Raw genomic sequence first — 15,361 nt, 5'->3', positions numbered from 1 at the left:
AAAAAACTCTTATTCTTGGATCGTCATGCTAATAAATAGACCCACCAAGCGTCTTTCTCATTATTTGAGTTCTGTTAACTTATTCAGTTCAGGGACACCACATATTTCTCTGCCATGAATTATATTATTGCAGTTTGTAGGCAAATATAAGTCTTTTAAATTAAAGACACTGGGCTTGATTTCCTTTAGGTTCATCGGGTACTTTTACCTCAGCGGTTTTTGGATCTACCTGAGAAACCATTAACACTTTCCCACCTGTTATGTCAAAATATCTATAATACTTTTTAACCAGGATAAAAGATAGAAATAAGACTCCGAAATCCTGCATGAAGTGAACTAACGAATTTAGCCATGTTGTTTTGTGTGTTTTAGAGCCAGGTGTGGGGCTGGGCATCGGTGCCTGCTGTCTAACACTGGAAAACAGTGCTCCTGGGATCTACATCCACAGCTTGGCACCAGGTTCTGTTGCCAAAATGGATGGCAGACTCAGGTAGTCTTTTGGTTATGTATCGTTCATTTCCCACCCAAGTCTCATGTACATGTGCTCAATGGTAAAATTAAAATACATTATTTCTTATTCAGGTCTCAGTTTGTCAATGTTTAACAGTGGTTAATCAGTGGGAAAATTGGCTCGGAAAGAAAATGTGCCTATTTAGTTCAGGTACTTTTCTAAGAAAAAAATAATAAAAAGACTCCTCCATAGCTAATGCAGTGAAATGTCCTAAACTTTCCATGTAGTTAAGAGTGAATGGTGCTGGTTTGTCCGAGTTAGCAGACACTGGACCCCTTTGAGCAATCATCTTAAATTCTTAACTTACAGTTAATTAAGGAAGGGAGCGGCAGGAATGAGACCTCACTAGGGAAAACAATCGCATAGATCTTCATTTTCCCTACAGAGCCCACGATGTGTCTGTACACGTGTTTGCAGCAGATTCTTTTTTCTAATGCGAGGATCCAATAATCCTCATTTGGGCTTTTGTTGTCTGCATGTTTGTTTGTGATTCGCTAGAGTTTGTGTGTGTGTGTGCGCTCACTCCTGTTTAGATGAAACACCTCACAGACTGAAAAAGAATGTGCAATAAGAGCCAGAAACCCATGAATGGGGGTCTTTATGGCAAGAGATTGTGGTCTTGAATGTTGGATCTAGTTGTGAAAGTGGTTGCAGCTGTCTGAAGGGAAAGATAAGGCTGTAATACACTTTCAGACATGTCTATTTTTACAACAAATGCAGTTGGGTTGACACTTAAAATACCTTTGGACTGCATACATCAACAGTAATCTCCATTATCATATGGTGTATATTATCCTCTCTCGCTCAATGGTCTAGGAACTAAATATATTTTGGGTGTGATTATTGAATATAAACCTAATACATCTCTTAAATCATATGCATTTAGTCGGCTAAAAATACCTAGGGTTCACTCCAAACATGGTGAGACAGCGTTAAGTTATTATGCCACCCACAGCTGGAACCAGCTTTCAGAAAATATCAGATGTTCCCCTGCGGTACATTCAAGTCCAGACTGATGTTAAATTAGCCAACTTAGGTTGGTAAGATGTCATTAATGTTTTTAAAAGAAGAATTTTATGCTCACCAAGGCTGCATTTATTTGATCAAAAATACAGTAAAAACAGTAATATTGTGAAATATTATTACAATTTAAAATAACCGTTTTCTATTGTAATATATTTTAAAATATAATTTATTCCTGAGTTTTAAGCATCATTATTCTAGTCTTCTGTGTCACATGATCCTTCAGAAATCATTCTAATTTGATGATTTGGTGCTTAAGAAACAGTTCTTATTATTATCAATGTTGAAAACAGTTGTGCTGCTTAATATTTTTGTGGAAATCCTTTTCCCTATGGAAAATACTGTTTTGGGGAAATATTACATCTCCTAAAAACATTTTTTTTTTTTATCCAATCCTTGATTATAATGGCTAATGTGTGTATTTGTGTATCAGTCGAGGAGACCAGCTTCTGGAGGTGGATTCTGTGAGCCTGAGACACGCTGCGTTGAGTGAAGCCTACGCTATCCTGAGTGAATGTGGACCCGGCCCGGTCAGCCTCATCATCAGCCGACATCCAAACCCCAAAGTAAGAGTCAAACACAGACGCATATGTGGAGCCCCACCATGGTATCTTAATAGAAACTGTTGGGATCAATATAGAAATTGCTGTATTTTTAAACCATCATCTCATTAACAACTGAGATTGCAAAACCACTGTAGCTAATAGTTTAGTTCAGAGGGTTCATTAGGATCAATGCTCAATGAAAAACAAAATTTAAATAAACATCTTATGTCCATAGAAATATTAATAAAGAAAAAAACTAGGTTTTCAGAACCTGGCTTAATTTATGAATAAAAACACCTCAAACATCAGTTTTGGTGATGTGGTCACACTCCTTCAGTCACAAGGGCCTCTTCCTCTGCCAGACTGCTGCAAGTGGAAATCAAAAGCACCATACACCTGTTAAGCTGTAATATGCTTCTAGTATGAATCATTGAAGCCCGACAAAAAGTAAACAACATTCCTCTCCCCCTTCTGCTAGCGCGACTTGGTTTGTATCCACCTAATGAATCAAGATGTTGAGAAAAGTGCGCCGGGGTGGGGTACAGCGGGAGATTTTGGTGGTTAGAATATGCTGACTGTTCACTCGACCGGATAAATGAGAGCCAGCGTGAGCGGAGCAGTGTTAGGACTAGCTTAACACATATTGTGTGTGACATGAGGTCAGAAGCCTTTCTCACAATGGTCATTAATTACTTAACTCTGACATGTTTTATACATGGTTTAAGTATCTGTCTGCATGTTGCCTGTATGTGCAGATGGGTTTTAATTATTGCAGTTTTTTTATATATGTATCTTCCTGTAGAGGCTCATGACTGACCCAGATGAGCTGTAAAAGTGCTCCTTGGGTGGATTTGTTGTTAAAGACAACCAGGTTTTTAAGCCTGTTTTTGCAATACAGTGGCGTGAAGTGTCTGTTTTTTTGCACTCAAGATGTGATGCGTTTCTTTTATTATGTTACATTTAATCGGTTTTGTTGAATTGAGAAAGACTTGTATTGAAGTCAACAATAAAAGTCAACAGAGATAGATCTGGCAAAACCTGATCTCATCTTGAGTCAGTTAGGCCTAGAGTTGTATAAAGGCAAATAGGGATCTTCTTTAAGCAGAGTGCTTGAAAAGTGTAGTAACAAAACATCTAGGCTAAATGGTTTACATTATTTAACTGTAATCCATATTCTTTAATGTGAAATACCAGAAACGGTATCATACATTTCTTAATGTTTTTTTTAATGTCTGAATTTATAATAATTTGTTTTTCTATTATTTTTTTAAGAGTCTACATTGATGTCATGTCCATGTCAACATTACCTTACAAAGGATGGTTACAATTAGTACATTTAGTTTAATAAAGCAGAATTATGAAGCAGATTTAGGCAGTGTATATTGCTTAAATCACAGTGCCGCCTGGTGGTCAGAAATGTTATTTTGTCATTTGCCTCATTTTAAGGTAAATATCAGATCAAGACATTTATACTTGATATATTAATCAAGACTTAAGCTCAGGATATAGCAATGTTTTTGCATGGTCCATGAGATTCAATGGCTCTCATCTCTCACCCTCAGGTGTCTGAACAGGAGATGGATGAAGTGATCACTCGCTCCACGCACAGAGATAGTCATTCTTCCCACACACTTGGTAAAGTGCCTTTGCCCTGGTCTGACTGCAGCCACTTTTGACTGTGCTTCTCAGGGCTTTAAAAGCCACATGCTTCAGTGTATAGCTTAAACTTGCACTTTGAAACCTACTTCAAAGTTTGCGTTCTTAGGCCACCAAAACGCCACTGTCGTGTAAATAAACGTCCAGAACGCATTCACTTTTTTCTTTTCAGTTGAAAACTGTGTCGTGTAAACGGCCCCTAAGTTAATAACTAATGATTTTTAGCTAAACAATGACTTTCTTCTAGAGCTGCTGTACATCCAAAACAATCTTTGTTGCATTAATTTTCTATTTAACTGTAAAGCTGCTTTAAAACAATCTGTATTGTAAATAATGCTATATAAATTAAGGTGACTTGACTTTTAGTAAAAAAAAGAAAAAAAAAAAAGAAAGAGAACTAGTCAAATTCTGAAAAGCTCGGTTTTGGCTTTGATTGATGAAATTTTGTACTTCATATTAAAGGGATACTCCACCCAAAAATGAAAATTCTGTCATTTACTCACCCTCAAGTTGTTGCAAACCTGTATGAGTTTCTTTCTTCTGCTGAACACAAAGGAAGATATTTTGAAGAACGATTGGAACCAAACAGTTGTTTGGCACCATTGACTTCCATAGTAGAAAAAAAAATACTATGGAAGTCAATGGTGCCAAAGTTCCAATCGTTCTTCAAAATATCTTCCTTTGTGTTCAGCAGAAGAAAGAAACTCATACAGGTTTGCAACAACTTGAGGGTGAGTAAATGATGACAGAATTTTCATTTTTGGGTGTAGTATCCCTTTAAGTTTCCAAATATTTGCTTTGAAATTCTGATTCAGTTGTAGTCTCTGATTAGTAACTGGAAAACAGTGATTTGTACCACAGCAAGTTTCCAAGTTGAAGAAGTACAACATATTTTTCTTTGTGCTCTCTTTTGCAGGTCTGCCGTCCAAGAGTCCATCTCCCACGGTTAAAGTCAAGCAGGGTGAGGGTAATCCTGCTCTCAGCTGGACCATGAAGAGATTCCTAGAGCCAGCCAGCAGGGTAAACTAGAAGCTTTAGTCTACAGAGGACTCAACTTGTCCAAGATAATAGACTTGGAGTTTATCCAAATCCATAAAACTTTTCTTTATTTACTTGAAATTTAGATGAAAATGTCTCTGTGTTATATAACAAAATACCAAACCACATAGCATTTATTTGAAAGAAATATGGCAAAAACACTTTTCAAGTAAAACATTCCACAAAAACACATTTCTTGCTAGATTTCAAATGACAAAGCAATGTGTTCAAAATTAAGACCACTGACTTTTTACATCCACCTAAAAATCACCTTGTGTTGATAACTAAAAATGGCTCAGAAGTTGCTTCTGAGAAAAGCATTTTATATCTAATGCAGTGGCATTCAGACATTTTTAAGTTTGAAGCGTCCGAATACTTTTTTGGGGCCATTGATTGCAAACTTCTAAATGTTGTTGATCTTCAGAAAGATTTGATTTTATGACTTCATCTGACCCTGACAGCAAGGCTCATTGAGTTCAGAGGCAGAGCTCTCTCAGTATTTCTCAGTTCACGATGTACCCAGCCAATCTTCCCTCTCTGAGACCATGGCGATGGGATCCAGTGATGATGACATGCTGCACTGTAGCAGGAGCTGTATTACGTCCATGGAGGAATCAGCAGCACCTCAGTCGCATGGTAACGCCACTGAATCTAAAGTGTCATGCTGATTTAAAGATCAGTCACAGTTTGTCACTAAAACAGTGTTTTTTTCTGTCCTCTTATCATAGCAGTCTTTCGGGATGGTTCCACTAGAGGTTCAGATAGTAGTCCCACTACCCCAGAATGTTGTAAAGCTTCTGGCAGGGCTGGTCGCACCGTAGACACGGCCCAACAGGCCAGCGTGGGAAGCAGCCCGAGTTCTGTACGTAGCCCACTTTTACGTCAGCGCCGGGTCATCTGCTATGAGGATGAGCCCAGTGACGACGAGACCGGTCTTGAAGAAGACAGTGGCCCCTTCCGTCGCCGTCTCCGTGGGGTCTCAGAGGCCGGCCACCATCACCACCAGGAGGACGACTCTGGTATTGTTATAGCCACATCATCTCTTGAAGTCGATGATGAAAGCCAGGATAGTAGCGAGAGCCACAGACAGATAGGCAGCGAGTCAGCCACTCCGATCTACGGCAGCTCGCTTGAATCTGAGGAAGGACCTAGCGGCCCTCCTGGTGCCGAATCTCCCTTCATGCCCATTCGCTGTGTGGAGGCAGCCGGAGGAACAAACCTGGGCATCAAGAAAGAACCCCATCGAGAAGGGCTGGAGGTTAAACGCTCACCCAAGCTGGAGCACAAAGCCGTGACTCGTGTCAAGAGCATGATGAGCATTGAGTGCCCTAGCCCTCCACAAAAGGCCAAGGGTGAAGAACCACCTTTACTCCCAGCAACCCCTGTCCAGGTTACACAGAATAGCACACGGCCGCCCTGCAGGATGCTGCACTGCAAGAAGGGTGAATCCAGCGAGCTAGCAGGGGTCTGCACCATTGAGACAATAGTGCTCCAGCGTGGTGAGACCGAGTCTTTTGGTCTGGATCTGGAGATTAAGTCCGCTCCACTCAAGGTGCTGATCACAGGGCTGAGACCAGGAGGTGTTGCGGAAAGGGTAGGTTGGAAATTGTGATGTTTTGATTGATTGTGATGCCTTTTAACATTCAACCAATGCTGTATCCAAGAAAGACACTTTTTAAAAGAAGAATGCCAATTTACCATTGAAATGATCACATCATTTTAGAAAGTAAATAGCATTAATTTGTTTTTATTAGTTTATTATTCAATACAACCATTAAATGCTTTACAATTCCCATACCTACTGTTTACATGATACTTGGTGCCAGGCAGGTGTCCAAATACACACAGCTGTTTGTGCTTGAATCTGTGCTTGAAGCTTAAATCTGATGAATGTATTTCACCCATTTCTTTCCTATCTATTCCTTCAGGAAGCCTCAGGGAAAATGAGCGTTGGTGATGAGATTGTAACAATTTGTGACATCCCTGTGTGTACATCCACCTATCAGGAGATCTGTGACCTCATGCACAACCTGCCAATCACATTGAATTTAGAGATTAAGAAGCCAGTCTCAGGTGAGTTGGCAGGGTATCTATTGCTTCTTGAAGTTAACTGATAAGTCGATTATAGCTTTGGTGATTTTTTTTTTCCCCAATGTATGTCTGGTCATTTAAATGTTCCAAAAGAAGGGTGATCCCTTAAAATGAATAGTTTACCCCAAAAATGAAAACTCTCATCATTCACTCGCCCTTATGTTGTCCCAAACCCGCTTGATTTTCTTTTTTTAGTGGAACACACAAGGAGAAATGTTTCCATGCAGTTACAATGAATGGTGACTGACGTTTAAATCTTAAAAAGAACACAAATTAACCAGAACAGCACCATAAAACTGGTCCAATATGATTACTCACAAATAACTTATAATAGTGCACAGGTTGTATGGACTGCTTGAATGGTGCTTTTGCATCCTTGTTGACTCTGTTCTTTGTAACTGAATATAAATTAGTCTTCAAAAATGATTCTTCTTTTTTTGTTTTGTGGAAAAAGAAAGTCATAAGGGGTTTGAATCAGCACGAGGGATTTCATTTTTTAATAAACAGCTCCTTAAAACATAACTTATATACTCACAAGCTATTTTTCCTAATCTGATCAAACATCTTCTGTACACTACATTGGCAAAATATACTCATACAGGTCCCAATTTACATCTACATCTAGAAATCAACATATGAATTTGCTATTATCAAGAATAGTTGTCAGTTCTGTGTTATATATAGTGTCATAATGCTCTAGATGGCTTGTTAAAATATTGTCCATATCCCCTCCTCCCTTGCTGCAGGCTATGGTGCTATAGCAGAATCAAAGCTGATTCCTTAACGATATATCTCAATTTAGCAGGATAAACAGGTCTTGTATATCCTTCACAAAAGACCATTAGGACAGGTAGATTTGCCACTGCAATAAAGAGATCAGTCTGTCTTTTCCTATGCTGCTTTAAAGAGATAGGAGTGCTACAGTCCTCCCCTTTCTGGCAGTACCCTTCTCCAGCTCAAAGGGAACTGCAGGCTGCTGGCTATTTGTCAATGGTGACTATTGATTACTTTACTACCGTAGCCACTGTAGATGTGTAGAGTAACAGCGCTAATGCTTCTTAGAGGCTGTTAGTCAATTAGTATCTAGATTTGGTGTTATTGCTCTGACTGACACATTAAAATTTAATTTTGGTCAAAACATTTCCTACTCTTACTACTTTTGAATCTCATCATGCAGAGCAATAGCCTCAAGGAACAAGTGAAATATAGTGTATTAATGTCATGCGTCTGTCATTGTCTGTCTAAACCTGCCGTCATCTCATGTTTATATATATGATTGATCACGTTCATCAGATACAGCATATGCTCATATACATTTATGTTAGCATGAGCATTTATCAGTTGTGTGTGTAATATTTAGAATAACATGCACATGTTGAGTGCACTATAAAATCTATGTTTTTCAATTATGGCCAGTGAAATACCTTTTGAATGCATGAAATATTTCAGGAAATTGTGAATGGAATATTCAGAGGTGTCTGCTTCAGGTAAAACTGAATAAAGTCTTAGGAAATATGCCTCCAGGATGTCAGTGTTACGTCATTGGAAAAAAAAAATTCTCTGCAGATTGTCTTTGTATCCCATCAATCCCTGGGTATGTTCAGAGTGAGACTCACCTTTTTCCTCAGAGAAATTGTTTCATAGTAGTCCAAAGTTTTCCACGGGGTTTGGTTCTGTTTTGAACAGCACTATTGAACAACAGAATCAGAATAAGTTTTGAATCTGTGAAATATCAGACGATGGAATGAATGGCAAGGGTATTGCTATGGGTTTCTTTTAATGTAATTATGTACGCATATTTTAAGGAGACTGGAAAAGGGTTATTATGAATATTTTCCAGTGGAATGTTGATTTATAAAACATGCAATTTGTAGCTTGTCTTTCAGACCTCAGTGGTGCACTTATATGGTAGGACTTATCTTGATGTAGAGTCATATCCAGTGATTCTCTTTTTCTGTTCTGCCAAGGTTTTTAACTGCGTATTATTGATTTGAAGTTTAAATTGTCATTTGTGATGACCAGTGTTGATTAACTGACCTGTACATTTGTAGTAATTTTTTTTTAATTTTTCTTATTAAAACAACATATATATATTTTTTAATGTCTAACCATGTTGTATTTTTGTCCACATTTGTAGCTGTAGATCGACTTTCTAGCTTGATTATGTCCTCTGGCTGTGAGGGCTCATCAAAATTGGAGGCACCTAGATCTCCTCCAGAGGAAAGGAATCATATGGACAAAACTTCAGTTGTGGCTCAAGAAAGTCCATCATCAGAAACAAATGCAAAACAGGCATTAGCAATCCACAACAACAGCATGGCTGTCACTAATATTGATGATGTAATAGCTGAACTGAACTCATCAGAAAGCCAAGAAAAAGACCAAAATGTATTGGGTTATACAGACACAATTGCAACAGAAGAGTGCAGTAAAGTAGATGACAGAGAGACTGCAGCGCCATCACAACCAAACCTGGATTTCTCTGCACTAGATCTGGGGAACAATGCCTTCCATTTTCCAGTAGGAAAGACATTTTTAAATGGTTACTCAAGAAACTTTAGTAATCTGGCAGAGGATGTTGTCCCTCTAGAGAAAGACCATGGAGAGAAACCAAGTATGTACAGTCTGGTGGAGGATAGTGACTCTGAGAGCGACTCTGCAGTCAGTGCTGTCAAAATAGAGATGTCTCAAGGTCACTGTGAAGGTCCTCAGGACACTGACTCGGATGAAGAGGAGGTTGAGCTCTGTATCAGCACTGTCAGTCAGCCCGCATTCAGCCAATCAGAGGGCAGTACTCTGCAAGAAAGAAATAGCATTGACAGTAGCCAGACTGTTGACAAGACATTTGCTAGTATGGATCGCCACAATTCTCCATCCCCCTCAGCGCAAGACAAGGATTCACAAGAGAACAATCATTCACTCCTTAAGTTACCTGACCCGCTTTGTCCTCAAGTTTTAGATGATGTTCTTTTAAATGGGGATAGTGGACACACTCTCACACAACAGGAGGAAATGTGTGCATCTCAGAGAATACTATCAAACTGCAACACTGATGAAAAATGGGAAACCATTTTAAAGCCTGTTCAAATCTGCCAGACACCAACAGGTGTCACTTGTTCCCCTGTTACTCAACGCAACTGCCACGTTACCCCGAGAAGTCAAGAGAGGACTGCTAAGTTGCTCTCAGATGCATCCCAATTCTCAGAGAAACTTAACACTGGACAAGTGCCACTGAGGTCGACTGTGTCAGAGCCCAAGGCATCAAATTATACCAGTGGCAAAACTAGTGAGCAGGTCTCCTCTACGCTTGCTCCAAAAGACAAGGAGAGAGAGACAGTTCATCCCATACTTGACTTGAAATTATCCCTCTCCCAGAACCAGAGTAAATCCACCACGTGTTGTGTCAGATCTTTAGGAACAAAAACCCCTAATGACACTCCTGTCTCGCCCCTGCTGAGAAGTAGACTCAAAGTTGATGATAAAAAGTCAAACACCTCTTCTAAACTCAAGGGTCTAAGTATTAAAAGTAAATCCAAAGACCAAGAACAGGCTGTCACTAGATCGCCCAGGGCCGAAAGTCCAGTACAGAAAAAAGCTCTCAGCTCCCCAAGTCAGTCTCCTAAACTCCACTCCAAAAGAACCACACCAACTGGTAGCCCTAAATTAACCAGACCTTCTGAGAAGATCAGGGTTTCTTCTTGTAAAACTGACAAAAGTCAGCCAACTGTGTCCAGTACCTTGAAGGCAAATCCCATCAACACAACCAAAGAAGAACTCAAGCCTTCCAAGAAGGAGCTAGTCTTGGATTTAAAGGAGCAAGTCTCGAAATCGGAGGTCACTGTTGTCAGCACTCAAAGAACTTTCATTGAGGTACGACTTTCTTCCTCTTCATCGTCTACACCTGTGCTCATGCGCAAGGAAGTCGTGAATGCAAGTCATTTAAGCTTGGCCTCAGTACCGGTTGATCAAGTCGACTGGAAGGCATCAAGTTCTGACCCCTCTCTTGGAAGTCACACAATCCCATTAGAATCGACCAATACTTCATCTAGTTGTCCACAGCATAGTGGTGCTAATAAGGCAAATGAAACTGCTGAGAAAATGCATTGTAATGGCCAGGAAGAAAGTCTCTTTAGGAACTCAAATAATAAAGATGCTGCTTCTAGTCTCAAGTCAAACAAATCCAAACTGTACCTAAGGGGACTAGAACGCAGGAGCTGCTCTACAGACACCAGTGGGTCTCTTGACCCAAACCCCTTCTCAGTTCGTCAAAGAATCCAGTCCTTTGAGAATCTGGCCAGCTTTGATCGATCTGTTGTAAGGTGTATAGACATTCCGTTTTATGCTATTAATTCCAAGTCACCTCTAAACCGGAGGTTTTCTGGGTATGCTGGATCTGTTAGCAGTCAATCCAGTGACAGTCGTTCTTTGAGGAGGAGTTTCAGCTCCTGTGTAGACAGTTTGAGCTCAACTCCATCTCTACCATATCCACAGAATGTGTCTTCTAGTTCCACCAACTCTGAATCCACTCCTTTGAACCAAACCACAGAAGCTGTTATGAAAGAGAAGGTAAGAAATAAGTCCTCTCAGAACCAGGCCACCGTAAACACGCCACCAGTACTGCGCTCCCGTAATGCCCGTGCCCATGGAGGCCTGTCACGCTCCAAATTGAGAGAGATAAGGGCACTGAGCATGCCTGAACTGGACAAGTTGTGTTCTGAGGATTTTACCAGTGACCCTGGAAATGTGATCTTTAAGACGGAGCTGGAAATCCACCCTTGCAGATCCATAGACACAGCACCACACAGCCTGCAGTGCACTATGATGACCAGGGTGAGCAGTGTTGACACTGGGGCTCTTGGTTCAACCAGTAATGGAGAGCAACATGAAGGCCAGGTCACGGGGTTATCATGTTGGTCTATAAGGTGAGTAAAGACCTGGTTATAATGTGCAATGAAAAGAATGTGTGTAAAGTTGATAGTAGATGGATTGCAATGGTTTACGTGCCCTCAACAAACAAATAGATGTTGTCTAGTTTTGTATTTATTTTTCTTATTTTGTTTTTATATTTTTAGTGTCGTAGTTATGCATTTCAGCACATATCATAGTAATTATTTCAGTGTTGTGTTGTATGACACTGTCATTGATTTCTGCATAAATCTTCCTCATAAAAACCACAATCAATATTTTTAACAACCATTAGTTGATAACGTTTAGACATTCCTGGCTAGGACAAACATTTACAGATGATATCGGTTTGTCTCCTGTGACAGTTTGAAAGACCTTGAATCTTCTCCTTTGGACCAAAATAAAGTGCAAGATCTTCTGTGTTCCCTCACAACCAAAGTGAATGTGACCAGTCTCATACAGGAAACAAAAACTCTTTCAGAGGTAATTTATCATGTCTTCAGGCTTCATTTCAGTTTAAAAAGATAATATTTTAAGCATTAAGACCATCTAGCATTCTGAAAATTTTGCCTTCAGGTGTAGCTCAAGCAATTACAGAAATGCTTTTGTTTTGGCATATTCATTTTTATAAAGCTCACAATTGTTACTTAACTGTCACTTTTTCTCTTATTTTACTTTATTTTGTCAGTGTATTTTTAGTCATTATTTTTATGGGCCCTATTCATAGCTTCATATATTTCTTTTAATTTCAAAAAGGTTAACCAGTATTTCATTAATCTTTTTATCTAGGTTAAAGATGACATTTACTTTGTGATCTTAACCAAAGAGCAGGGATCTGGACTGGGTTTCAGCATCGCTGGAGGAGTAGATCTCGAGCAGAAATCTATTACTGTAAGCAAAACCTTTTATTTGTTTAAAAATAATAAATAAATGGGAAATTCAGCAGCAATTTTAATTACACATTGCCACCCCCTTGTGGTATTTAAATGAACCAGTAGTATTGTATAGAATCATCTAAGATTACTAAACTAATTCACCGTCTAAACTAAGTTTAAAGTAAGTTTTTTTTTTTTTTCACAGGTCCATCGAGTGTTCACTCGAGGGGTGGCAGGAGTGGAAGGTACCATTCACAGAGGAGATAGGGTTTTGTCAATAAACGGGACCAGGTTGAGTGGGATCACACACGGAGAGGCGCTGTCCTGCCTTCATCAAACCAGACTGCCAAGACAAGCATTAGTGATCATCCAGAAAGACATGAACACTGAGCCAACATCAACTAGACAAGAACTTCCTCTTCAGACTGTCGTCTGCCCTTCTCCTGGCCATAGAGTCAGCATCAGGGAACATAAAACAAGTGAGTGTATGGAGTCATTATCACTCTCATGCCAAAGATGAACTCGTTGTCAGTCATTAACTTGTTGGGTGTGTTTTTTTAAAATTTTATAATTCAGCAATCTCCAGAAAAATAACCTTTTCTGTTCCTAATTGGCTGCTTGATGTGTTGTAGGTGTGGAAGTGGGGCCAGACGGGGCTTTGAGTGTGGAGTTACAGAAGACCACAGCTGGTCTAGGGTTCAGTCTAGATGGAGGCAAAGCATCTGGCCATGGAGATCGACCTCTCTACATAAAACGCATTTTTTGTGGTGAGTGCTCTACTCAAACATTTAAAGATGTCCACCAGGGGGAGACAGAAGGTGTAATCTGTGCATCAAGAGAAAGCTTAGCCCATCACAGAGCACAATAAATGAAAAGTGGAAAGTTCAGATTGTGTGTTCTCTGTCACCACACAGGAGGAGTTGCTGAGCAGTCCCGGGTCATTGATGTTGGAGATGAACTTTTAGCCATCAACGGCAGGTCTTTGCAAGGCCTTATGCACTATGATGCCTGGAACATCATTAAAACGGTCTCTGAGGGTCCTGTTCAGTTAGTCATCAGAAAACCGCGGACTTCAGTATGACGTCTGATCTATCTGCACGTTTGTGAGATGCCAAACTGTGGCGGACTCTAATTGTACATAGACTTTGCATTGCTTTTATGTGTTTGATACAGAATCTCTATGATGAAGAATTTGTTGCACATTGATTTTTATACAAACCAAGGCTTCTGCAGATTTGCGGTGGACTTGTGCGGGCTTAAGGTATTTTTAGTATGTCTTTGAACTTTTTATCTCAGAAACTTTGTGCTTTATGACTTTAAAGCCTAATTGTAAGAATTATGTTAATAACTGCATCCCTTGTATAATATATTTTGATTCCAATATTGCGAAAATAGTTTTATACTTACAGCTATGATTATATGGTGATAATGCAAACCACTAAAGAGTTTGTTCACTCTGCCTAATCTGATGGAATAAGTCAACATATATATCACACTCTGTGTGAATCATAAAGTAGTTGGGTCATCTATAGCAGTTCTGTGACCGTGGAGAGCGAAGGTTCGTTTCTCACTGGATTTGTCATCTGTAAAGGTTAAAGAAAAAATTTAGCTGGGGTGCCCCTCACAAAAATGTGGGGACATTTTGTGAGAGCCCTATATCCAAATGCCTGCCGTCAGCCAAGCTGGAAATTTACTTTTTAATGGTTTTGCCCACAGTGCTGCATAATACATGGTTTCTGAGACTATTTGGGTCAAAAAATTCATAAATTAAGTAGATTTATTGATTTGACCTATTTTATTGACCTTCAAATTCAAGATGGCCGCCAATTTTTGGCTCTTTAAGGCGAGACACTACAGGTGAATAGGGTAAAAATTTTAACTTGCAGATATCACCATGAAACTTTACCAGTTGATTACTCGCATGAATAGGAAAAAAAAATGTATTGCAAGTTTTCTATAATTTTGTTTAAATATGCTAATCAGACTATATCTAATTAAATATGCACTAATTTGCATATATTTTGAAGTCTGACCATCTGACCATTGAAAAAAACAAGGTTCAAAATTATTTTAGCATTTTGTTGATATAAGACATCACCTGAGGGGATTATGAATATTTCTTTTTGTTACCCTGTAAATCAGAAAATACTGCCAATAGCCTTAAATTGACGCTCCGAGTACCAGTTACTCCGACCTGCCGTCAGAGGCTGCGTTTACACTTGGCATTAACATGCGACCTGTATCCGGATGTTGTCCACATAGACATTGAAAAGACAAGTCTAAACGCGCTTCTGATCGGAATGTTATCCGATCAGCGTGTCCAGGTTCGAAGGTAGGTAGTGGATCCTCTTCGTCAACTGGTGCTCTTCTCGCCGAGAAGACCCCCGTAGATGCTCGATTAGTGTCGTGCTTTCCTTCCTGCAAGATGGGTTGGAGCGAAGGCTGTCTCCCTCCACCCTGAAAGTGTATGTTGCCGCTATCGCCGCACATCATGACGCAGGCGAAAGTAAGTCCTTGGGAAAGCACGACCTGATCGTCAGGTTCCTGAGAGGAGTGAGGAGACTAAATCCTCCTTGCCCTCCTCGTTCCCTCTTGGGACCTCTCAGTGGCCTGCAGAGTGCTCCCTTTGAGCCTCTGCAATCAGTGGAGCTTACCTTCCTGTCAATGAAGACAGCTCTACTGGTTGCACTGGCCTCCATCAAGAGGGTAGGGGACCT

The 15,361-nt window shown here is 39.9% G+C and overlaps 1 protein-coding gene across 1 annotated transcript in view; it reads left to right on the top strand.

Annotated features, from left to right (window-relative positions):
* The window catches only part of pdzd2 (PDZ domain containing 2), a 66,062-nt gene extending 52,158 nt beyond the window's left edge, over nucleotides 1–13,904 (top strand). Inside the window, exons 12-24 of the mRNA XM_056269986.1 lie at nucleotides 373–490; nucleotides 1,968–2,100; nucleotides 3,642–3,714; nucleotides 4,652–4,755; nucleotides 5,235–5,409; nucleotides 5,505–6,367; nucleotides 6,702–6,846; nucleotides 9,002–11,786; nucleotides 12,135–12,252; nucleotides 12,559–12,660; nucleotides 12,850–13,123; nucleotides 13,277–13,411; nucleotides 13,559–13,904. Coding sequence (XP_056125961.1) covers nucleotides 373–490; nucleotides 1,968–2,100; nucleotides 3,642–3,714; nucleotides 4,652–4,755; nucleotides 5,235–5,409; nucleotides 5,505–6,367; nucleotides 6,702–6,846; nucleotides 9,002–11,786; nucleotides 12,135–12,252; nucleotides 12,559–12,660; nucleotides 12,850–13,123; nucleotides 13,277–13,411; nucleotides 13,559–13,725 — 5,192 coding nt within the window. The 3' untranslated portion in view covers nucleotides 13,726–13,904. The remainder of the gene's footprint in view (nucleotides 1–372; nucleotides 491–1,967; nucleotides 2,101–3,641; nucleotides 3,715–4,651; nucleotides 4,756–5,234; nucleotides 5,410–5,504; nucleotides 6,368–6,701; nucleotides 6,847–9,001; nucleotides 11,787–12,134; nucleotides 12,253–12,558; nucleotides 12,661–12,849; nucleotides 13,124–13,276; nucleotides 13,412–13,558) is intronic.
* The last annotated feature ends 1,457 nt before the right edge of the window (nucleotides 13,905–15,361 follow it).

Source organism: Rhinichthys klamathensis, unplaced genomic scaffold (genome assembly GCF_029890125.1).
Source record: "Rhinichthys klamathensis goyatoka isolate OS25496 unplaced genomic scaffold, OSU_Roscu_1.1 h1tg000296l_1, whole genome shotgun sequence".
NCBI lineage: Eukaryota > Metazoa > Chordata > Actinopteri > Cypriniformes > Leuciscidae > Rhinichthys > Rhinichthys klamathensis.
Note: the sequence above shows the minus strand (reverse complement) of the source record. Positions and strands in the feature narration are given on the sequence as shown.